Here is a 24082-nt window from a genome sequence, read left to right as displayed (position 1 = left end):
ATTAGGATTTAGTTTTCGTTTACCTGATACATGAAAACTATAACTTTTTTTTCTATTCTCATGAGTGACAGGGAACAGCTTCATTTTTCAAAAGTATCACAACCTTCACCTGGTTTTCTAGGGGGTGAGTCTCTTTCTATTGACCTCTTAAGGTCTCAGAGATTAATAGTTTCCTTAGGAAGTTTTCCCCAACTCTGACGTTAAAAAAAGAATCCATGTTTTCTTCTACTGCTTCTCTGTTTTCCATTTTTACTTCTAAATCTTTGATCCACTCAAAATGTATTTTAAAATATACCTTTATTTTAACCCCCAAATGAATTCTATTACCTTTTGTACCAAGTGGTATACATGTCTCCCACTGACTTAAAATGCTACTTTCTCATCAACTAAATTTCTGTAGGAACGTAGGTCTTCGTCTCATGTTTTAATTACTGTAGTCTTTATCATACAAAGATGTAAGAGCTATTCCCCTATTACTACTGTTTTTTGGAGTTTTCCTTCATATGTTTGACTGCTTATTTTCTCTGACCTTTGGTGACACTTCTTTGTTTGATAGTAATATTTTCGAGACAGCATTTAACATGGATTAATGGAGGCCAAACTAACACTTGGCTAATGTTGATTCTTCCTGTCCAAGGATAGGCACATCTAATTTGCAACATAACTGTGTTGTCATCGCTGGCACTGTAAGTGGACTTTTTTCTGATGAATGTTTGAGATTAGGAAAGCTCTTTCATTTTCTACATGGTTTTGAACACAGTTACCCTGTTGAATTCTTTTGCCCAGTGGTTGTCAGCCTTTAGCCTGTGTCAGAATCACCTAGAGGATTTCTTAAGATTAAGACTCTACTCCCAGGGTTTCTGATTCAGTAGGTATGGGAAGGGACCCAAAAATTTACATTTCTAATAAACTCCCAGTTGAGTTCTGTTTTAGCAAGCATGATTTCCTTCTTTTTGTTTCCAGAATCATTGGCGTATAATTGACATGTAACATTGTGTAAGTTTAAGATGTACAATGTGTTGATGATAGCTATTATGATTGCATACCTGGAAATAAGGATAATTTCCCTACTCTTCAGTTTCTAAGCCTTTTATTTCCTTTTTCTTGACTAGTTGTATCAGCAAATACTTTCAGAACCCTAATAGTAGTGATACATCCTTTTTATTCCTGACTTTAATGGAAATGCATCTAGTCTTTTATCATTAAGCATGATTCTGAGTTTTATTCAGAGTTGTTTCATTTTTTTTTCATGTAAAGGAAGTATCTATTTGTATTTGTTATTAAGAGTTTCTCTCAAGAGTAGATGTTAAATTTTATTTATATTTTTTGGTAGTTATTAAAAAGGAATACCAAATTTGTAGGGTTCCAAATGCTGAGTGACACATCAATAGAGACCCACACATCTCTGAAATAAAAGGGTTTATTGAGCCGTTATAGGTGCAGCCACCTAAGGACTTAGTCTTGGGCCAGGCAGTTTCTGCTTTACCAGCAGCAAGGCCAGTTAACAGAAACAACTTGTCTGCCAGACTCAAGAAATGGGACATTTATAAGGGGTCTCAAGGAAGGGAAGCTCTTTCAGTTCACATCAGCTACAGATAAGGAAGGTGAGTGAACGCCAAGCGGGGGAAGTCCGGGGCTAGGTGGCCAGTCCATAGAGAAGCTCGTGGATTGGTTGATGATGGTCGACACTGTTCGTGCACACGAGGGATGCAGTGTCTCTGGGAACCTTCTAGGTGATCGTTGAAACAACGTCTTCCAGGAACATGGAGCTTCTGGTTGGCTACAGCCCATGGCTATTGACCGATCACCTTCCCTTCTCTTTCTCCCCTATTCTCTGGCCCTATGTCTCTTAATTTTAGGTCATCTCAGAATTTTTCCTTTTCATGAGTCACCTCTGTCTTTTCCTGTCATCCTTCCGTGTGTTCATTTGTTGGGCCGGGGTTAGCAATTGTGCAGCAGTGTGTATACATGAGTGGCTCTGTGGTGGGTTTGGTCAAATTTTATGTAAGTCATGCTTTAAAGTAGTGCTGGCCTTACAAAAATAATATAGGACCTTCCCCTTTTGTAGGCCCTAGAAAATGCAAATGAAAGGCCTTCCTTAAAGTGCGAGTAAAATTTATCTGGTACTTTTTGTCTTGGTCGGCAAGGAGGGGGTTGACTCTTGATAACCACTTCCGTTTCTTTTATCATTGGGTTGTTTTGAATCTGCTGGGGTTAGTTCTGATGATTTTTACATTTTCCTGGTAAATTTTCCACTTTAAGTCTTCAAATTAATTTACATAGAATTGACAAAACATTTGAAATCTTCTGTAGTTTTTTTCCCCTCATTTTGTGTGTTTCTATGAATTGTTTTTAAATTAAATTTGCTTTATACTTTCCTCCTGCTTGTTCTGCTTTATCAAAATTTTCAAGTTGGTTAAGTTACTAAATAAAAGAGAACAAAAGTAAGTGAGTAAAGAGCTGTTACTGTTCTGAGCTCTGCTCTGCTCAGCAGTGCTGCCTGGATTCTGATAGGAGCGTGTTCATGCTTAGCTTCTAGATTGGCCACAGCTTTTATTATCTCCACTTGGACCCAAGAGTTGGGAAATACCAGTTTGCTGAAGTATTTCCTACAAATTCTGTTGCTCATTTTTGGTCTTACGGAGCAGTGATTAGGGAGGTTCACTGGACACAGTTTTTTAATTCAGTCTGTGTCCTTCCATGTGGCCAGTTAGAGTCTCCCAGTGAATTTTCTGTGTGTTTTCCCCTATTCCCCAGACTGTGCTCTGTACATCTGGCTGTTGCAGTGCATGCCCAGGGCTCTCCGATATTCAGTGGCAATTACGTCTGGTTAAATGCCCTTCTTTGTTTCACTTAATGCCTTTGGCCTTGATTTTAATCTTGTTTGAGGTTAACAGTATCATCTCTGCTGTGTGTGTTGTCGTTCAGATTTGCCTGGCATGTTTTAGTTCAATTTTTGAGTTTCTTTCCTTATAAAATTTATTTGGAAATAATTTTGGATTGACATAAAAGTTGCAGAAATAGTACGGAGTTCCTGTGTTCCTGTTACCCTACTTCCCCTAATGAAAACCTCTGACTTAGCCATAGCAGGATCATCACCAAAACCGGGCAGTCGGCATTGGCACAATAGTACAAGCCAACAAGAGTAGAACGGATTTGACTATCACCAGTTTTTCCATAGTATCTGGGTTTAGGCAAACTTGAGGCTTGTTGCAAGCATATCAATAGATCCTGGTTCCTTTGTTTATTACTTTTTAAGGGGCAGCATTGTCCTTGGGCCAGCAGTTTGCTGGAGGACCCTGAGGAGGAAGAGGGGCGGCAGGAAGTGCCCCTGCCTCAGAGCAAAGCCCACAGCCAGCTGTGTGTGGGGCATGACTGGGTCTTTGACTCTCAGCGTCGGCCAAGGTTGGCACTGCTGTGTGGATACCGCCCGTGTCCCAAAGGTGTCTCCTCCGGCTGTCCCCCTGTTCTTCTGCAGGGACGGCACGTGTGTCTCTCCTCATTTAAGTCTTTGAGGGGGTGGGGGCACAGAGGAACATAGGGACCCCCCCACCCCCAAGCCTGGGCATCTCACTTTGGAGGAAACTGGACTCTGCCTGGGAGCTACAGGGGTCCACTCTGACCTTCCTCCTCCTGGTCTGGCCCAGGTGTCACCACCCGGGTAGCCAATCTCACAGCTACTTGGCTGGGGCTGGGGCTTCCATGTGTCAGCTTGTCCAGGCCATGGTGCCCAGCTGTTTAGCCAAACACCCCAGTCTAGATGTTTCTGTGAGAGATTTTTTAGCTGGGATTACCATTTAAATCAGTAGGCTTTGAATAAAGCAGACTGCCTGCAAAGGTGGTGGGCCTCACCCATTCAGCTGAAGCTGAGAAAAGCCTGAGATCCCCTGAGAAGAAAGGAATTTGGCCCCAGCCTTGAGCTGCAGCTCTCCTGAGGCTCAGCCTGCCCTAAAGATCCCAAGCTTGCCAGCCCCAGTGATCACAAGAGCCAGTTCCTTAACAAACCTGTCCCCCATCCCTCTCTCCATTCTGTTGGTTTGCCTTCTCTGGAAAACTCTCATAACTGGGGTTCGGGGGGTGGGGGCGGTGCAGTGACAGCTGTGGCTTCATTTCCTGAAAGGTGCAATTCCCTTTCTGGCTCTGCAGGGTGGTGTCTTCCGGGCCACAGACAGAAGGATGGGATGGAGACCCTCTGCTCTGCCGTCTCTTGAATGGAAGGGCAGGCGTGTTTTAAGACTAGTCTTGGGGACGGTAGGGAGTATTCCGGTTCCTGGCGCTGGAGGAAAGGCCACCTACTGTTCATCCTCAGAAGACGAGGCCTTAACTCTGGCTGTTCAGGGTGTGACTCCTTGACACATACATGGTCCTGGATGCAAAGCCGTGGGCCTCCTGCATGGCATGTGGTTTCCAAACTGGCCAAGTTTTAGGAAAAACACTAAGTCCATCAAAGTAATAATTGGGCCCCTGGCATAGCACATAACAAAAATACTCAAGCCCAGTCTGTGGATGACAGGGTGAGGCCAAGAGGTGACCAGAAGCCCACGTATTCTCACGGGTGGCATGCACTGCTTCGAGCTGTGGCACAAATACTTAGGCACACATGGTTAATAAAAACCACTGTGATTTAATAAATAGCGAGGTGTCTCTGTGCGGCTCCTCATGGGCTATCCCAGAGCCCAGCGGGGGACAGCAAAGGATGGACAGGTGCAGGCTTGGGCCCGAGCCGCTGCGTTTTCCCGAGAGCATGTGAGTGACCTAACACTACTGTCCTTAAAACATCCCTCTGAGAGGGGCTAGGGAAGGGCCACAGTCACATAAAAACGTACATTGTTTGGGGACGTCCTGTGGCCGGGGCCACTACACGGCTTCGTGGTGGAGCTGGGTTTTCATGTCTCTGGAACAGAATTTTTCACACAGTTTGAGAAGCTCCGATAAAATGAACACAGAAGAGGCCAATCCAGTTAAAAGCAACAAATCTGTGAACAGGTGATGAGAAAGGGGTCAGACACAGATTTAGTCCCCTGGCCCCCAGCCCCGCATCGCCCAGGGGTCTGCCAGGCAGCTGGCAGGGAGCTCTGCTGGGGAGGTCCTGCCCCAGGCCTCATCCTGAGCTGCGGAGAGGCAGAGGCAAGGGCCGGGACCCAGGATCCAGAATGCAGCAGAACCGGCTCCACAAGGACCTGCTGGTCCCTCCAGAGCCCACGTGGAGTCCACACACACCTGGCATTTGTCAGATCGGCTAAGCCGCCTTCATTCCCAATGCATGGACATGCCCGGTACATTTTTTTTTATTCTCTTGTTCGCACCTGCAGCGCAGCCACAGGTGACCCACATGGAGACTGCTTTTTAGATTCTGGGGAAGAGCTGACCTTCCATCTTGCCCAGGGGATTTTAGCCCCCTTGTCTCCACACCTCAGACCCAACACACTGTCCTTGGGGATGGGTGGGCCACAGCCCAGCCCGCTGCCTGGGGGCTGCCTCACCAGCCCCCCAGTGGGAAGTCTGGGCCTGAAGGTCCCCCCACCGACCCTCTGCCTCCCCTGCTCTGTCATCGCAGCCTCCTGCCAAGGAGGCCTAGTCGGCAGAGCAGCTGTCAAAGAATTTGGCTGTGCAGGAAGCCTGGGCGAGGGTGGAGGGAGCTCCACAGCGGAGCGTGCACACTCAGGCCCCCAAGAGCCCCGTCTTTAATCCCTGCCTTTAGGGAGGTGGGTGTCCACGCCACACTGGCCCGTTAAACCCAGCCCACTGCCACTGGGGGCTAATGTGCTCCAAGATTGGGGCGCCGGCCTCTCAGGCTCTGAGCCCAGACTCCTCCCTGCGGAGCGCCCAGTCCTCACCGTACGCCCTGTCTGTTCCCTGAGCCCCCAGTCCCCCGGGGCCTGAGCCCCCTTCGGCCCTGGTGGAGGTGCTTCATCCTGTGGTTCTCTGTGCCCTCCACGCCCCATTCACTGCTTCCCGCTGTGTGGATGCCCCAGCACCAGTCCCTTGAGCACAGGACAGGCCCATGCAGGGCCTCTGCACCCAGAAAGCTCTGCAGCTTCAGGGCACGGGTGGGCAGGTGGCATGTGATGGCCCTGGTCTCCGCGGACCCCTCCCTGGGTCCCCTGCTCACCGAGGGCTCCCAGGTTCTCTGTCTGGAAGACCTTCTGCAGGGGCGGGATGTAAATCACGGCCAGCTGCCCCAGAATGGACCCGAGCACCGAGTAGAGGAACATGGGGTTCCGCAGAAAGCCTATCTCCAGTATCAGCTTGGTCTGCAGAGGGAAGGGTACATGTTGGTGGGCACACAACTGCCCGCAGATGCCTGCATGGAAGCGGTGCCCCCGGGGCTTGGGCAGCAATCTCTCCCTGACCACATGGCCCTGCAGGGAGGGAGGATGGGCATCCAGGGCAGCTGGGCCTCACCTGAGAGCGGCAGGTCAGGGCGTTGAAGAGGTCGAAGAGCACGAAGCAGGTGAAGGTCATGGTTGTGGTGCGTGGGGTGCTCGCCTTGTCTTCGGGGATCTGGAACAGAAGCGCGCAGGATGAGGGTCCAGCCCATGGGCTTCCCTGGGACAAACCTGTCCTTAACCGAGAGCTTGGGGACCTGGCAGGATTCTGCAGAGCAGGCCTGTAATCACCACTCCTGTGTCCACACCTCCCTCAGGCTTTAGTCAACTGGGGAGCCCCAGAGGTGGGTCCCCACGCCTGGGAGGGGCCGCAGCCTGGGTATCTCTGGCAGTGACACTGTCTCCTGGAGTGGCACTGCTACAGTCACACCCACTTCCTAGCAGGCAGGCAGAAGGGTACCCACTTGAGGGAGAGCTAGGCTGAAGGGGCAAAGCCAGCCCCCTCCCTGGCTCTGCACCTCCCAGGGTCAGGTATGTGCTGGCTGACTTCACAGTGGTGGGGCTGGAGCCCAAGGTAAGGACACGCAGGAAGAAGGTTCTGGGCCGACAGCTGTCACTTCCCACAGCCTGAGTGGCAGGGATGAGCCCTCTGGCCCAGGCAGCCTTTACCATCCCCACCTGAGCTTTCCTGGGGGACCGGCGTTCCTCAGTAGACCCCAGGGCCGTGTTAAACTGAGCCTGACTCGGCAGCTCCTGGGCTGCATTTCTTACAGGCTCTGGGACCCCATGCTGGGGGCCACTGAGTTAGCACAGGATGGGGTGTCTCTCCTTCCAGCAGGCTGAGCACTTGGGGGGGACCACCACCTTCCTGGGAAGGTGAGAATTGGGGTAACAGCAAAGCCTTCCCTCTTGGGGCTGACTGGGCGCTCCAGGAAAACAACTGGTGGATGTCCCTGTCACATGCCTCGTCCTGCAGGTGGGCAATCTGGGGCTTAAACATGGACAGGTCACCTGCCTCATCTTCCATCTCGATCACTAATGTCCTGGCACTGGGGCCCCCCGACCCTGCAGGCCATGGTAAGGTGACCCACAGTAAGACCTGCAAACTTCACCTCCAGGGAAAGATGGGAGTATTTTTTAGTAGATTTCAAAATATTTCCTAGTGACATCTAGAAAAAAAGTCTATTCTTTTCTTTGCCCGCAGCCTCAGTCCTTCCTCCCCATCTGGCCTCTGCCGGCCCTCCCCTGCATCCCACTGTACACATACGGGTCTCCCCCATGGAACCTGAGGCCCTGGGGCTAGGACTGCCCACTGTGCTTTGCACGTTCCCCCAGCCCCGCATCTCCCACAACACAGGCATCTCAAGATGAGCCGGCAAGGCCTCCCTCACCTCCTTCCAGAAAATAAAGAGGGTGCCGCTGATGATGACCACGGCCGACAGGAGGATTTTCAGGATGAGGGCTCTGCTCAGGATTGTGTCCTTGACCTTCCTTGGTGGCTGCCGGAGGGTGTCTTTATCAACCGGCTCTACCCCCAAGCTGCTCAGAAGGAGAGACAGGATACTTTGAAATAAAACACTGAGGAAGGTGGTTTCCTGAACGTTGTGTGGCAATTACTAAGTATGGACGTGGAAAGGGAGATGCACTTGTCAGCATCAAAGGCCAGCCGGGAAGGGGCTTTGGCCAATTGCCTCCAGGTTGTCCCAGGTGAGCCCAGAGGTTCTGCAGAGCTAACTGCCCAGGTGTCCCAGGGGCGCCCCCAGAGCCTGGACCCGAGGACCTGCTTTTAACCGACTCCAAGACAGCAGGATGGTGCTAGACCCACGGTTGCCAGTGTGGGGGCACCGAGGGGTGGGTGGGTTGGGAGAGGCCCTGCTCCCAGGGAGACTGTGTTGAAGAGGTGACCCCCTACTGGGCGTGGGGGCACAGAACAGGACGCTTGCCCTCGACAGCTGTCACTGGTGGTTAAATTAGTAGCAGGAGTCAGTTAGCCACTTTGGAACGGCATGCACTGTGTGCTCAGTGAGGTACCCTGCTTGTTCAGGCAGGCCTCTCGCTCCTGCACCATTCAGCCGGCTGGACACTCCCTTCTCATTCACCCACTCATTCATTCACCCAGCAGACAACTTACTGAACCCCTAGCATGTGCCAAGCACTGTTGTTAGAGGAGGCATCCTGCAGGGAACAAAACAAAAGCCTTGCCTCCGTGGCCTCCGTGAAGCTGATATTCTCAAGGGGAAACTGACTGTAATCAGATAAACAAGAAAATATATGTATATTTTCCCCTCTAGGGAAAAATAAAGCCAGGCAAGGGACTGAGAATGAGAAGGCTGATGGTAATCAGGGAAGACTTCTTGGAGGCAGTGACATGAATGGCGAGAGGGACTGGGCCATGCAGGTAGCCAAGGCAGAGCATTCCAGGCAGTGGGGCAGGAAGTCCTGTCATGCCCTGCCCGCCCTGCCTGGCCAGGTGCTTCCTGCTGGCGCAGCACATTCCATTCCCTCCTCACCCCCCGCCCCACTGCGCTATAATCGTTTTCTGGGACTCCTTGGGGACAGTAACCATGTTTGCCCACTGCTATAGCCACATGCCCTGCATAGAATAGTGGAGCCTGGCGTAAGTGGCACCGTGGGTGTTCGCAGCTGGCCCTGGGCCTCACCTCTGAGCGGGCGGCCCGTCCATGATGATGTTGACCCATAGGATCTGCATGGCATTGAGGGGACTGGGCAAATTGCATACAGTGGACAGCGTGATGAGGCTCAGGGCCGAGATGCTCCTGTGGGGCACACACAGGGCACGTGGGTGGCTGCTCGCCAACACACAGCGCCCAAGGCCCTGCAAACACTGGCCGCAACTTACGTGCTCAGCTGAAATCGGACGAAATTTTTGATGTTATGAAAAATCCCCTTGCCTTCCTCCACTGCATTCCTGCAGGAGAGGAGAAAGTGTTTACTCACGAAGGGCCGGGCAGGAGGGTTCCGCCAGCTCCATCAGCTGCTGAAGGAAGTGATGCTGTCGCCCAGACGGGACACCTTGCTTGGCCCCTGGTTCTCTTTACTGGCTTTCCTGGGGACACACCCATAGAGGATGACAATGTCCTAACGGGTGCCATTAGCCACCGGGGACTGGTCCCCAAGCCATGATCGCCCTTCTGTCCAGACTGAAAATTACTCCCCCAGCAGGGCCGGGAGACCCCAGCCCTCTCCCAGAACAGGTGACATGCCTAATGCATCTTAGTGATGCATCCATGACCAGAGCTTTGCACAGAAGAACCAGTTAAACCTGGGACACAGTAGGAAGGGAAGAATCAAAGGGTTAAAAATCATCTACTAGGCTTTTGAAGGCTCTTTGCAAAAGTCCTTTAGAAAAACTTGATCTTGAGTCATTAAATGCAGGAAACTGTCTAACCCTTTCTTTTTTGAACTACAAAATTTAGCAAGAGAACGAAAACTGGAGTTATTTAATTGTGTCTTATGACTGCTTTTTTTTTTTTAACTAAGGGGGAGGTGGGTTAAGGATTCCTATGGTGAATCCATTTATAAAGCAAAGACTCTTTTGTAAAGTTGGTTATCACACCGAACTTCAATATTTGCCGTCTCAGAACTGAGGCGTCAGATCCGTGCTATGATTTAGGCATTTCTGTCTGATCTCTTTCAATGCATGAAATATACATATCAGCATAAACACTATGCTAGACTCAAACTGAACGTATTCGTTTTTAGCCGTTTTCATGTAGCATTATAGCATGACCATTTCTGTGTCATTAAAATGTTCTTCAAAACATGATATTTAATGGCTTGAAGTATTTCTGGCTCTTGAACGTAGGGTAGTCTAGGAGTTTCACATAAACAGGGTGGCAGCTCACACTGGCATGTGCCTCTTTTTGCACACCTGATCCAGGCCTAAAAGGCATGCTGGGCTGTAAATTAGGATTCTGCTGCACATGTCCATAATATCCCCCTGGGTGCTAGGTGCCACAACCCCAGGGTGGCCCCAGGACCCCACTTTAGTGGTGTGTGGGGCTGGGGACACCTGCCATGGTGATGAGCCTTAAGAATGCTTCCCAGGGAAAGGATGCAGCCCTCTCAGGGGACTCTTTACCCTCTCCTGGAAGGAGCCCCTTTTATCTCCAGCACATCAGGCCCTGGGAGAAGCTGGTTACCCCAGGCCAGGCATGTTTGCTACTAAAAAAAAACACCAGGGGGGTGGGGCGGAAGATGGCGGCGTGAGTAGAGCAGAGGAAATCTCCTCCCAAAACAGCATATATCTATGAAAATATAACAAAGACAACCCTTCCTAGAATAAAGACCAGAGGACACAGGACAATATCCAGACCACATCCACACCTGAGAGAACCCAGCGCCTCGCGAAGGGGGTAAGATACAAGCCCCGGCCCCGCGGGAGCCGAGCGCCCCTCCCCCCAGCTCCCAGCGGGAGAAGAGCAGGCAGAGCGGGAGGGAGACGGAGCCCAGGGCTGCCGAACACCCAGCCCCAGCCATCCGGGCCAGAGTGCAGGGCCCTCGATACTGGGAAAACAGGGCAGCAAGAACAGTGAGCAGGCACTGGAGGCTGGGCGACAGAGGACATAAGAAAAGCGCCCGACCATTTTTTTTTTTTTTGCTTTTTTGCTGCTTTGTTTTGGCGAGCGCTTTTTGGAAGTCTTAAAGGGACAGGGACCCCAATATTAGGGAAACAGGGCAGAAAGACCGGTGAGCAGAGGCCTGAGGCTGGCACCGGAGAATAAAGAAAAACGAACGACCACCTTTTTTTTTTTTTTAATTAAAAAAAATTTTTTTCTTGTTTTTTTTGTGGTCGTTGTTTTGTTTTGGCGGGTGCTTTTTGGAAGTCTTAAAGGGGCAGGGCGGGCCACTTAATCCAGAGGTAGGGAATCCGGGATCTCTGGGCACCCTAACCCCTGGGCTGCAGGGAGCAGGGAGGCCCCTAACGGAGATAAATAGCCTCCCAGCAGCTCCTGCTCCAACGCGACTCCACCATTTTGGAGTAGCTGCCCGAGCCAGGCCACGCCCACAGCAACAGCGGAGATTAACTCCATAGCAGCCGGGCAGGAAGCAGAAACCCTGTCTGCGCGCAGCTGCGCAGGACAAGCCACTAGAGGCCGCTGTTCTCCCAGGAGAGGAGGGCCACAAACCAACAAGAAAGGAAGTCCTTCCAGCCGTCACTCGTCCCAGTTCTGCAGACTATTCCTATCACCATGAAAAGGCAAAGCTACAGGCAGACAAAGATCACAGAGACAACACCAGAGAAGGAGACAGACCTAACCAGTCTTCCTGACAAAGAATTCAAAATAAGAATCATAAACATGCTGACAGAGATGCAGAGAAATACGCAAGAAAAATGGGATGAAGTCCGGAAAGAGATCACAGATGCCAGAAAGGAGATCGCAGAAATGAAACAAACTCTGGAAGGGTTTATAAGCAGAATGGATAGAATGCAAGAGGCCATTGATGGAATTGAAATCAGAGAACAGGAACGCATGGAAGCTGACATAGAGAGAGACAAAAGGATCTCCAGGAATGAAACAATATTAAGAGAACTGTGTGACCAATCTAAAAGGAGCAATATCCGTATTATAGGGGTCCCAGAAGAAGAAGAGAGAGGAAAAGAGATGGAAAGTATCTTAGAAGAAATAATTGCTGAAAACTTCCCCACACTGGGGGAGGAAGTAATCAAACAGACCACGGAAATACACAGAACCCCCAACAGAAAGGATCCAAGAAGGGCAACACCAAGACACATAATAATTAAAATGGCAAAGATCAAGGACAAGGAAAGAGTGTTAAAGGCAGCTAGAGAGAAAAAGGTCACCTATAAAGGGAAACCCATCAGGCTAACGTCAGATTTCTCAACAGAAACCCTACAGGCCAGAAGAGAATGGCATGATATATTTAATACAATGAAACAGAAGGGCCTTGAACCAAGGATACTGTATCCAGCACGACTATCATTCAAATATGACGGTGGGATTAAACAATTCCCAGACAAACAAAAGCTGAGGGAATTTGCTTTCCACAAACCACCTCTACAGAACATCTTACAGGGACTGCTCTAGATGGGAGCACTCCTAGAAAGAGCACAGCACAAAACACCCAACATATGAAGAATCGAGGAGGAGGAACAAGAAGGGAGAGAAGAAAAGAATCTCCAGACAGTGTATATAACAGCTCAATAAGCGAGCTAAGTTAGGCAGTAAGATACTAAAGAGGCTAACCTTGAACCTTTGGTAACCACGAATTTAAAGCCTGCAATGGCAATAAGTACATATCTTTCAATAGTCACCCTAAATGTTAATGGGTTGAATGCACCAATCAAAAGACACAGAGTAACAGAATGGATAAAAAAGCAAGACCCATCTATATGCTGCTTACAAGAAACTCACCTCAAACCCAAAGACATGTACAGACTAAAAGTCAAGGGATGGAAAAACATATTTCAAGCAAACAACAGTGAGAAGAAAGCAGGGGTTGCAGTACTAATATCAGACAAAATAGACTTCAAAACAAAGAAAGTAACAAGAGATAAAGAAGGACACTACATAATGATAAAGGGCTCAGTCAAACAAGAGGATATAACCATTCTAAATATATATGCACCCAACACAGGAGCACCAGCATATGTGAAACAAATACTAACAGAACTAAAGGGGGATATAGACTGCAATGCATTCATTCTAGGAGACTTCAACACACCACTCACCCCAAAGGATAGATCCACTGGGCAGAAAATAAGTAAGGACACGGAAGCACTGAACAACACAGTAGAGCAGATGGACCTAATAGACATCTATAGAACTCTACATCCAAAAGCAGCGGGATATACATTCTTCTCAAGTGCACATGGAACATTCTCCAGAATAGACCACATACTAGGCCACAAAAAGAGCCTCAGAAAATTCCAAAAGATTGAAATCCTACCAACCAACTTTTCAGACCACAAAGGCATAAAACTAGAAATAAACTGTACAAAGAAAGCAAAGAGGCTCACGAACACATGGAGGCTTAACAACACGCTCCTAAATAATCAATGGATCAATGACCAAATCAAAATGGAGATCCAGCAATATATGGAAACAAATGACAACAACAACACAAAGCCCCAACTTCTGTGGGACACAGCAAAAGCAGTCTTAAGAGGAAAGTATATAGCAATCCAAGCATATTTAAAAAAGGAAGAGCAATCCCAAATGAATGGTCTAATGTCACAATTATCGAAATTGGAAAAAGAAGAACAGATGAGGCCTAAGGTCAGCAGAAGGAGGGACATAATAAAGATCAGAGAAGAAATAAATAAAATTGAGAAGAATAAAACAATAGCAAAAATCAATGAAACCAAGAGCTGGTTCTTCGAGAAAATAAACAAAATAGATAAGCCTCTAGCCAGACTTATTAAGAAGAAAAGAGAGTCTACACAAATCAACAGTATCAGAAACGAGAAAGGAAAAATCACGACGGACCCCACGGAAATGCAAAGAATTATTGGAGAATACTATGAAAACCTATATGCTAACAAGCTGGGAAACCTAGGAGAAATGGACAACTTCCTAGAAAAATATAACCTTCCAAGATTGACCCAGGAAGAAACAGAAAATCTAAACAGACCAATTACCAGCAACGAAATTGAAGCGGTAATCAAAAAACTACCAAAGAACAAAACCCCCGGGCCAGATGGATTTACCTCGGAATTTTATCAGACATACAGGGAAGACATAATACCCATTCTCCTTAAAGTTTTCCAAAAAATAGAGGAGGAGGGGATACTCCCAAACTCATTCTATGAAGCTAACATCACCCTAATACCAAAACCAGGCAAAGACCCCACCAAAAAAGAAAACTACAGACCAATATCCCTGATGAACGTAGATGCAAAAATACTCAACAAAATATTAGCAAACCGAATTCAAAAATACATCAAAAGGATCATACACCATGACCAAGTGGGATTCATTCCAGGGATGCAAGGATGGTACAACATTCGAAAGTCCATCAACATCATCCACCACATCAACAAAAAGAAAGACAAAAACCACATGATCATCTCCATAGATGCTGAAAAAGCATTTGACAAAGTTCAACATCCATTCATGTTAAAAACTCTCAGCAAAATGGGAATAGAGGGCAAGTACCTCAACATAATAAAGGCCATCTATGATAAACCCACAGCCAACATTATATTGAACAGCGAGAAGCTGAAAGCATTTCCTCTGAGATCGGGAACTAGACAGGGATGCCCGCTCTCTCCACTGTTATTTAACATAGTACTGGAGGTCCTAGCCACGGCAATCAGACAAAATAAAGAAATACAAGGAATCCAGATTGGTAAAGAAGAAGTTAAACTGTCACTATTTGCAGATGACATGATACTGTACATAAAAAACCCTAAAGACTCCACCCCAAAACTACTAGAACTGATATCGGAATACAGCAAAGTTGCAGGATACAAAATCAACACACAGAAATCTGTGGCTTTCCTATATACTAACAATGAACCAACAGAGAGAGAAATCAGGAAAACAACTCCATTCACAATTGCATCAAAAAAAATAAAATACCTAGGAATAAACCTAACCAAAGAAGTGAAAGACTTATACTCTGAAAACTACAAGTCACTCTTAAGAGAAATTAAAGGGGACACTAACAGATGGAAACTCATCCCATGCTCGTGGCTAGGAAGAATTAATATCGTTAAAATGGCCATCCTGCCCAAAGCAATATACAGATTTGATGCAATCCCTATGAAACTACCAGCAACATTCTTCAATGAACTGGAACAAATAATTCAAAAATTCATATGGAAACACCAAAGACCCCGAATAGCCAAAGCAATCCTGAGAAAGAAGAATAAAGTCGGGGGGATCTCACTCCCCAACTTCAAGCTCTACTATAAAGCCATAGTAATCAAGACAATTTGGTACTGGCACAAGAGCAGAGCCACAGACCAATGGAACAGACTAGAGAATCCAGACATTAACCCAGACATATATGGTCAATTAATATTTGATAAAGGAGCCATGGACATACAATGGCGAAATGACAGTCTCTTCAACAGGTGGTGCTGGGAAAACTGGACAGCTACATGTAGGAGAATGAAACTGGACCATTGTCTAACCCCATATACAAAAGTAAACTCAAAATGGATCAAAGACCTGAATGTAAGCCATGAAACCATTAAACTCTTGGAAGAAAACATAGGCGAAAACCTCTTAGACATAAACATGAGTGACCTCTTCTTGAACATATCTCCCCGGGCAAGGAAAACAACAGCAAAAATGAGTAAGTGGGACTATATTAAGCTGAAAAGCTTCTGTACAGCAAAAGACACCATCAATAGAACAAGAAGGATCCCTACAGTATGGGAGAATATATTTGAAAATGACAGATACGATAAAGGCTTGATGTCCAGAATATATAAGGAGCTCTCACGCCTCAACAAACAAAAAACAAATAACCCAATTAAAAAATGGGCAGAGGAACTGAACAGACAGTTCTCCAAAAAAGAAATACAGATGGCCAACAGACACATGAAAAGATGCTCCACATCGCTAATTATCAGAGAAATGCAAATTAAAACTACAATGAGGTATCACCTCACACCAGTAAGGATGGCTGCCATCCAAAAGACAAACAACAACAAATGTTGGCGAGGCTGTGGAGAAAGGGGAACCCTCCTACACTGCTGGTGGGAATGTAAGTTAGTTCAACCATTGTGGAAAGCAGTATGGAGGTACATCAAAATGCTCAAAACAGACTTACCATTTGACCCAGGAATTGCACTCCTAGGAATTTACCCTAAGAACGCAGCAATCAAGTTTGAGAAAGACAGATGCACCCCTATGTTTATTGCAGCACTATTTACAATAGCCAAGAATTGGAAGCAACCTAAATGTCCATCAATAGATGAATGGATAAAGAAGATGTGGTACATACACACAATGGAATACTACTCAGCTATAAGAAAAGGGCAAATCCAATCATTTGCAGCAACATGGATGGAGCTGGAGGGTATTATGCTCAGTGAAACAAGCCAAGCGGAGAAAGAGAAATACCAAATGATTTCACTTATCTGTGGAATATAAGAACAAAGGAAAAACTGAAGGAACAAAACAGCAGCAGAACCACAGAACTCAAGAATGGACTAACAGGTACCAAAGGGAAAGGGACTGGGGAGGATGGGTGGGTAGGGAGGGATAAGGGGGGGAGAAGTAGGGGGGTATTAAGATTAACATGCATGGGGGGATAGGAGAAAAGGGAGGGCTGTACAACACAGAGAAGGCAAGTAGTGATTCTACAACATTTTGCTATGCTGATGGACAGTGACTGTAAAGGGGTTTATAGGGGAGACCTGGTATAGGGGAGAGCCTAGTAAACAGAATATTCGTCATGTAAGTGTAGATTAGTGATAGCAAAAAAAAAAAAAAAAAAAAAAAAAAAAAAAAAAACGGCAGTTCCTGTGTGGTAACCTCCAATGAGTTCTACACAAGGGTATAAAGGGCATATAAAAGTGTAGGCAAAGGGTCTGTTTGTGTTTATACAGAGGATCAAAGCCTAATTGGGCTACCCCGAAAATGAACTAAGATACGATATGAAAAAGAACTTCCAACATCTGCACCCTCTGGAAGACTCATGCCAGAAGATGATCATCAAAACACCCCAACAAAGATCCACGCACTGCTACAGCTGTAGATGCACTCATCCCACCAGTTCCTGGACCTGCCATGGGAATGAGGAAGGAGATATCTAAGCTGGCCTGTGCATACAGTAAAACAACAAAATTGGACTGGATCTATACTGTTGGAACTCAACCAAGAATTTGGAGAAGTGCAAATTGTAGCGCTCCAAAGTCTTACAACTACAAACTATTTATTGTTAAAAGAACATATGGCATGTGAACAGTCCCCAGGAATAGGTTGTTTTAATTTGTCTGATTTCTCTCAGACTGTTCAAGTTCATTTGGACAATATCCACCATATCATAGATAAGTTTTCACAAATGCCTAAGGTGCCTAACTGGTTTTCTTGGTTTCACTGCAGATGGCTGGTAATTACAGATATGCTTTGGTTATGTAACTATACTCCTATTATGTTAATGTGTGTGTGCAATTTAAGTAGTAGCTTAAAACCTATACATGCTGAAGTTACTCTACAAGAAGATATATCAAAGAAATAATCAATCTTCCCATGTTTTCTTCCGCCTGCTACTTCTATAGCTTTTCTTCTTCCTTCCTAATTACAACCCTTAAATAGAATTCGTGCCTCATATCAAATTTACCGAGTATCATAATTCTTCCAAGTGGTAAAGATACCTCAAGACAAATGCTGGGCATAGAAGCCACAGGGCATAAATATGCAAAGAAGTAAAAAGTTAACTTTTTCAAACAATAAGGCTTCTCTCTCACTTACCAACTTCACATTTCCCTGTATGGCCCCGGAAGATGACTGGTTAGCCAGAGACGGGTAAGATTCCTCAAGGGAGGAACAACCTAAGACAGGCACAGTCGCAGGGGGGCCATCAGGTGAGAAATTGGGGATCAACAGAGGTGAGGCTTAGAACCTCACCCCCCCCGTTCTGAGAGAAATCTTCTGCATACGTGGATGTTTTATTGCCCTGGTCTAGCTTGGATTAACACATAGTCTACAGGCACACACCTGATCATCTACATGTGCTCTCTTACAACACTAAACTATGTTTTCTACCTTTATCTTGTATCTACCTACCACTTCAGCATTTTATTAAAAATAATAATAATAAAGAGAGAAATGTGGTATCCACATATAAATCAAGTATAAAAACCAAATGAGTATTCATATTTGAACTGACTGTTTATAGTTCATAATGCATGAGCAAAACCGAAAGTTTCTGTGATGACTGCCCTTGTACTGTTCACTATGTAACTTATTCATTATGTAAGAATTTGTTCTACATGTAAAAACTTGTTTGTTATGCCTCAGAAGATTGGAGACTGACAAAAATTAGGCTTGGGGTGGAATAATGATTGTGCATTGAGCATTGACTCCCCTATACAGAATTTTATTGTCGTTAACAACCATTTGATCAATAAATATGAGAGATGCCCTCACAAAAAAAAAAAAAAAAAAAAAAAAAGGACAGACTTCCAATGGTAAAATAAATTAGTAACCGGGATGTAAGGTATAGCATAAGGAATATAGTCAAGATATTGTAACAGCCTGGTAGGGTGATAGCTGGAACCTAGAATTATGTATATAAATGTTCTACCACTGTGTTGTACACTTGAAACTCATGTAATGTAATAGTGTGTGTCAACTACCCTTCAATAAAAAATAATTATTAAAAAAAATAATAATAATAAAAGATGTGGAGACAAAAAAAAAAAAAAAAAAAAAACACCAGAGGAGCAACTCACATAATGGCTGAGAAGTCATCATCCACCAGGATCATGTTGGCAGCCTCTTTGCTAACATCAGTCCCCGTCTGCCCCATGGCAATCCCGATGTCCGCCGACTTCAGGGCGACCGCGTCATTCACTCCATCCCCTGTCATGGCCACGATTGCCCCTGACTCCTGCAATGCCTTTGGAAAGTGGAGGCAAGTGAAGTCTGCAGCCTGAAGACCTAGATCCTTCTGTCCAAACGCCCTGCCTCTTACATTGGGTGGCCGACAGCAGAGGCCCCTCTCTCGAGTCAGCTGGCTTGAGTCTGAATCCTAGCTCTACCTGCACTAGCTCTGGAAACTGAGCAAGTCTTGAACCTCTCAACCTCAGTTTCTCCATCTGCAGAGTGGGGGCAACATTTCCTCCTCCTCAGGGCTGTTGTGAGTATAAACCAAGACAAGGATGGTCCCCAGCACATAGGGAAGGCTCATGCATTGTGTCCATCATCACTTACAAATGGCGGTTAGTAGCTTGTCCCCTGAAACCATGCAGCGCCCCAAAGTGTGTTTTCTTTTGAGAAATTACTTGCATAGAGATTTATTCCGTAGAACTAAAACACTCCAAAAAATAATGTAAAATAAAAATACACAACAGAATTAAAGGGAAGATTTTCAAAGTATACACATGTGGGAAACCAAGCAGGTGTGTGGGAAACCAAGCAGGTGTGTGGGAAACCAGGCAGGTGTGTGGGAAACCAAGCAGGTTTGCAGGAATCTCATTCCACACTTGTGGGTTTATTTGTGATGCACAGTTAGAAAATCACATTAGCTCTTTCATGGGCACCTGCTGGGTGCCAGGCACTGTGCCAAGAGCCTCACAGGCCTGGTTTCTCTAGTCCCCCGGCCAACCTTGTGGATTAGTTGATGTCATTCACATTAGCCCTATTTTACAGATGAGGAAACTAAAGCCTGGAATTAAATAATAGGATCAAAGAACACTTGACTAGTGAGGTTAGTCTCTCTTTATTTTTCCTTTCACCCCCAATTCCCACTCCCTATTTTCAGTGTACTTGACAAAGGGCCCCCAGGTGCCCCTTCCCCAGAGGCTGGGAAAGCACACCCCTGGTGCAGCTGCCCTGCACCTGGAGAAGAAAGCCACAGTTTGCAGCAGCCAAGGCTCCCGCGAATGAGGACCCGGGACCACTGCACAGAGTGGGCCTGTCACCTCGCCCTGCACCTGGACTGTGGGGCATGCAGCTTACCTTAATGATTTTGAGTTTGTGCTTTGGGCTGGTCCTGAAGAAGACAGACACCTGCATCCAGAGACACGAAGAGCAGAGTCAGTGGATACGGAGCTGGAAACTCACCCCCTCAGCCCTTCACCATGAGCTCTTGTGGGGACCCCACCTTCCCAACGTGGTCGGCCAGCTCTCCCTGCTCCATGCTGTCCACCTCTTCCCCAGACATGGCCTTTAGCTTCCCGTTGCACAAGCCGATGTTCCTTCCTGTGTGGGAGGGAGACTCCATTCCGAGGGTGTGCTTCAAGGCGCAATCCTGGGATCCCTGTCCCTACCCCTCATTCCGTCTTCCTGATATCAGTCCCTGCCTTGGCCACAGAGAATTACAAGCCTGAAACCACGATGACTGCCTTTTATTGAGTACCTGCTATGTTACATGCTCTTGATTCCATCTATGGAATTAAGTTGCACAGAGACCTTATTATCCCCACTTTAAACATGAGAAAACTGAGAGGGAAGTGACTTCCCCAAGGTCATGGGAGCTGGGCAGTGGTACACTGGAGCCTGACAGGGTGTCGTCTGATTCACAGGCCCAGGCTGCTCAAGACAGAGGGGGAAGAAAACCAAGGGGTGACAGCCTTCATAACAGTAGTAAGTAGTAGGAGGATTTTTAGCCCTCTGCTGATGAAGAGCCTGAAGGTCAGAGTGGTTCAGTGATTTGCCAAGGACATGCAGCTAGTGGCAGAAGCCAGACTAGAATTGTAAGAACTGTATATGGGGGTGCTGCCTGTAAAGATGATGTGAGATGGTGGAGGAAACTCCCGGCGCACAGTGGGGTCTCAGTGCACGTGGGTTCTCTCCCCACCTTTGGAGAACCTGCCAACATGCTACAAACACCTTGGAAGGTGAAATGCTGGTGCCCAAATGTCAGAGTCTTTTCTAAGCACTCAGAAGGTAGGTGTGAGCACTCTTGACCAAGTTTGTCAGAGGTTCACCAGAGCTGGTGACACCTCCGCAAAGGATGGAAGACCCTTCCCTGCTCACTCCCCTAGTCACCTATGGCCGCGGCGGTCTCCAGAGCGTCTCCCGTTATCATTTTCACAGACACACCCGATTCAGACAGGACCTGCACCGCTTCCTTCACGCCAGCCCTTGGAGGGTCGATGATCCCAACCAGACCCAGAAATGTCAGACGCCCCAGCTCCGAGCCAGAGGCCAGGGCCAGCACTGAGGAGAGAGCCAAGCACGGGAGGTTAACGGGACCGAGGGGACCGCTGTCCATCCCTGCAGCCCTGGCCCAGGTCCCAAGCCCCCTCTGCCTGCGAGGAGCTTGGGCAGCCGGTTTCCAGCCTGCAAAGCGGAGGCAGAGCTCCTCCCCGTCATCAGGCCCATGAGGGCAGCAGCTCCGGGTGGCCTGTCCCAACACAGAGCGGCACTAGGGACCACGTACCCCGCGGAGGGTAAGGCCCTCATCCAGGGTGGAGTGAAGGCCCAAGCCCGCCACACAAGAGAAGCTGGGGGATGGCATGGGTGGGCCATTTGTGACAGTCCTTGCCTCCCATTTGGCTCTGCCCTCATGGTGCTGCCCTTCACGGCAACAGGTAAGGACACGTACCCGGGGCAACCCCAGCGGGGGCAGGGGCAGGGTGGGGGTGGGCTGGGGAGGGGCATCTCTGCTGGCTTCCCTGGCCTCGACTCTCAGTGGCACGGAGGCCAGGCAGGGCTCCTGGGCATGAGCGGTGAGAGCGGGTGGACTGGCCTTACCTTGTCACCTGCCCGATTCAGAGGGGGCGGTGGAGGGGAGGCTCCAGCTGTACCCCTGCTCAGTCCCACACTGCCTCTAGCAGGGCACCGCCCCTCCCGCTTGCAAAGCTGCCCTCCCGCCCCGTGGGGCTCGGCTGTGTTTCGGCCAGCGTCCGTGTCCGCACCCCGTGCACCCCTAAGCACGATGTATAATTCCTGCTCCCGGAAGGGGAAAACCGAGGCAACTGAGACCAGTACAGCAAGCCCACCCCTTCTCATTGTCCCAGGGGAGCACAAGTGTTCCAGGGGTCTTTAAACACACTCTCTGAAAACGGGCAGGTCAACAAATGACACTCTGGGAAGCTTGGGTTGTAATGTTCAGCTCGGCAGGGAAAGCATCAGCTCTGGTGCCGAAAGTTGGAAATGGCCAAGGAATGAAATGTCTGCCTTGATCTAGAAGGGCGCTGGGTTTTCCTGACAGCAAGGTGAGAGGGAAAACCAAGCCAGAAAATCAATGCTTCTGGCCTATGCCAGAAGCCCGGGGCAGGGGGTGGGGCGGGGCGGGTTCCTCCTCTCCTCACGCACACGAACCACATCTGGACTCACGGGTGTCGTTCAGGGGCTGGGCTGGGGCTCCCTGTCCCCCATCTGACCGTACAATCCCCTGCTTGCTTTACTTCCATTACCACCGCCTGCCTGCCTTTCGGATCGATCACCTTATCCATAAGGGCCCTGCATTAAGACACTTGAAAAGTCAGGGTCACACACGAATTTCAGGCTCGGGGCTGGGACGCCAGCACTGACCCCGCAGGCCGAGCGACCCCATCTTCTTCTCCTCCTGCTGGCAGAGGGACCTCTGCTGGGGCGTCAGTGGCAGGGGAATGCCGCCGTTGTTGTACATGGTGCAGTAACGGATCACTTCCTCAAAGGCCCCTTTCATGAAGTAAATGTCTTCCTGCTCCTTGGAAGGGACAAAAAGGAAAACCCAACTGTCACTGGCTGCCTCGGCTCATGGGGACCGTCGCCTCATCCACGCCCACATCGGGGTTCTTTACGGTGGATGTTCACAGTACAGGACAGGTCAGATAAGCCACAGGACATCCACACAGTGGACCCCCACAGAGCCCAGAAAGGAAGGAGGCCGATCCTGACCCGAACGCCCCCCACTCCCCATCCTCGTGCGAACAGCATCGCTCAGAGCCTCCAGGGCAGTGAGCGCCTTCAGGTGCGTGATTGCCAGATGTCTGGTTCAGTTAGACCGGGGCCTCCCGAGGCTGGGTACCGTCTCTATTTCGTCTGCCTCTGCACTTGGCTGCTAAGAATGCACCTAAATGAGCAGCTGACTGTTTCCTGTGTCTGTTAAGCTCTGCCTCCCCTAGACTGTAAGCCCCACATTGCCGGTGCCATGTCAGCAGGGGTCCTGCTGTTTCCCCAGCATCCACATGGCACCTACCAGCTCACAGTGGGCAGGGAATGAGCTTGTATGAACTGACATGGAAAGATGTGTAAGACATCATTTTAAGAGAAAAAAGCCAAATACAAACACTATATAAAGCATGACCTTGTTATGAAACTACCACCCCATGTGTTGCTGTGCACATTTAAAACCTGGAATACTCTGGTCCAGACTGCTAAGGTCACCTTGGGTGGGTGGGTGTCGGGAGGGAAGAGAGATAGAACTATAAGGAGCTTCCATTATTTTTACATCACATTTCCATAATAATATATTATCATTACCTTTGGGTAGTAAAAAATGAGTCGAAGGTATCAAAACATTAAAAAAAACATTAAAAAAAAAACCTTTTAAGCATCAAATATTCATATACCCATCCACTTGCGACAAAGTCCTGGAATGAGCCGGCCAGGCCACCCCCTCCCAGAATCAGAGACCACAGGTGTCTGCATGGGCAAGGGGTGGTAGATTCCAGGAGGGGTGGGGAAGAAGCAAAGGGTTGCAGGAAAAGGTGGAAGGCAATAAAAGACTTTTTTTAAAAAAAAAAAAAAAAAAGGTCTCCATTGTAGAAAATCTGAAAAGCTACAGAAAATTTTAAAAGAAAGAAAGAAAGAGACAGAGAGGGGGAAGGAAGGGAATCAGCTGTGATCCCCACCCAGGGAAAGCCGCTGATATTTGGTATCTATTCCTCCAGTTACTTACAAGGTGCAACACACATGTGTGTCCATGTGTGTATGTGTGAGCTCACTGCTCACACCGTTTGCGGTGGATGCTGGGATGAGCCTCCTAGATCCCCCTTCGGGACTCCCAAGGCAGCATCGGGGGTCCATGGCACCCGCAGGGGCATGGAGTCACTCCAGTAGTAATTACTCAATAACTACATCCCAGGCCAGTGAGTCTCACGCTCAGGCGCACATCAGTAAAATCCCCAGCACACAGAGTCCTGGCTCCCACCT

General features: G+C 48.0%; 1 protein-coding gene across 2 annotated transcripts in view; it reads right to left on the bottom strand.

Annotated features, from left to right (window-relative positions):
* Positions 1 to 4604: 4604 nt before the first annotated feature.
* ATP2C2 (ATPase secretory pathway Ca2+ transporting 2) overlaps positions 4605 to 24082 on the bottom strand; it is a 71976-nt gene continuing 52498 nt past the window's right edge. For both annotated transcript variants that reach the window (XM_057493264.1, XM_036909395.2), the window contains exons 17-27: positions 22478 to 22634; positions 20987 to 21157; positions 20100 to 20197; positions 19955 to 20005; positions 18727 to 18893; positions 9190 to 9258; positions 8990 to 9106; positions 7721 to 7868; positions 6406 to 6504; positions 6113 to 6254; positions 4605 to 4976 (exon numbers count right to left, since the gene is read on the bottom strand). In XM_057493264.1, the coding sequence (XP_057349247.1) occupies positions 4858 to 4976; positions 6113 to 6254; positions 6406 to 6504; positions 7721 to 7868; positions 8990 to 9106; positions 9190 to 9258; positions 18727 to 18893; positions 19955 to 20005; positions 20100 to 20197; positions 20987 to 21157; positions 22478 to 22634 (1338 nt within the window). In that variant the 3' untranslated portion in view covers positions 4605 to 4857. The remainder of the gene's footprint in view (positions 4977 to 6112; positions 6255 to 6405; positions 6505 to 7720; positions 7869 to 8989; positions 9107 to 9189; positions 9259 to 18726; positions 18894 to 19954; positions 20006 to 20099; positions 20198 to 20986; positions 21158 to 22477; positions 22635 to 24082) is intronic.

This window comes from Manis pentadactyla, chromosome 15 (assembly GCF_030020395.1).
Source record: "Manis pentadactyla isolate mManPen7 chromosome 15, mManPen7.hap1, whole genome shotgun sequence".
NCBI lineage: Eukaryota > Metazoa > Chordata > Mammalia > Pholidota > Manidae > Manis > Manis pentadactyla.
Note: the sequence above shows the minus strand (reverse complement) of the source record. Positions and strands in the feature narration are given on the sequence as shown.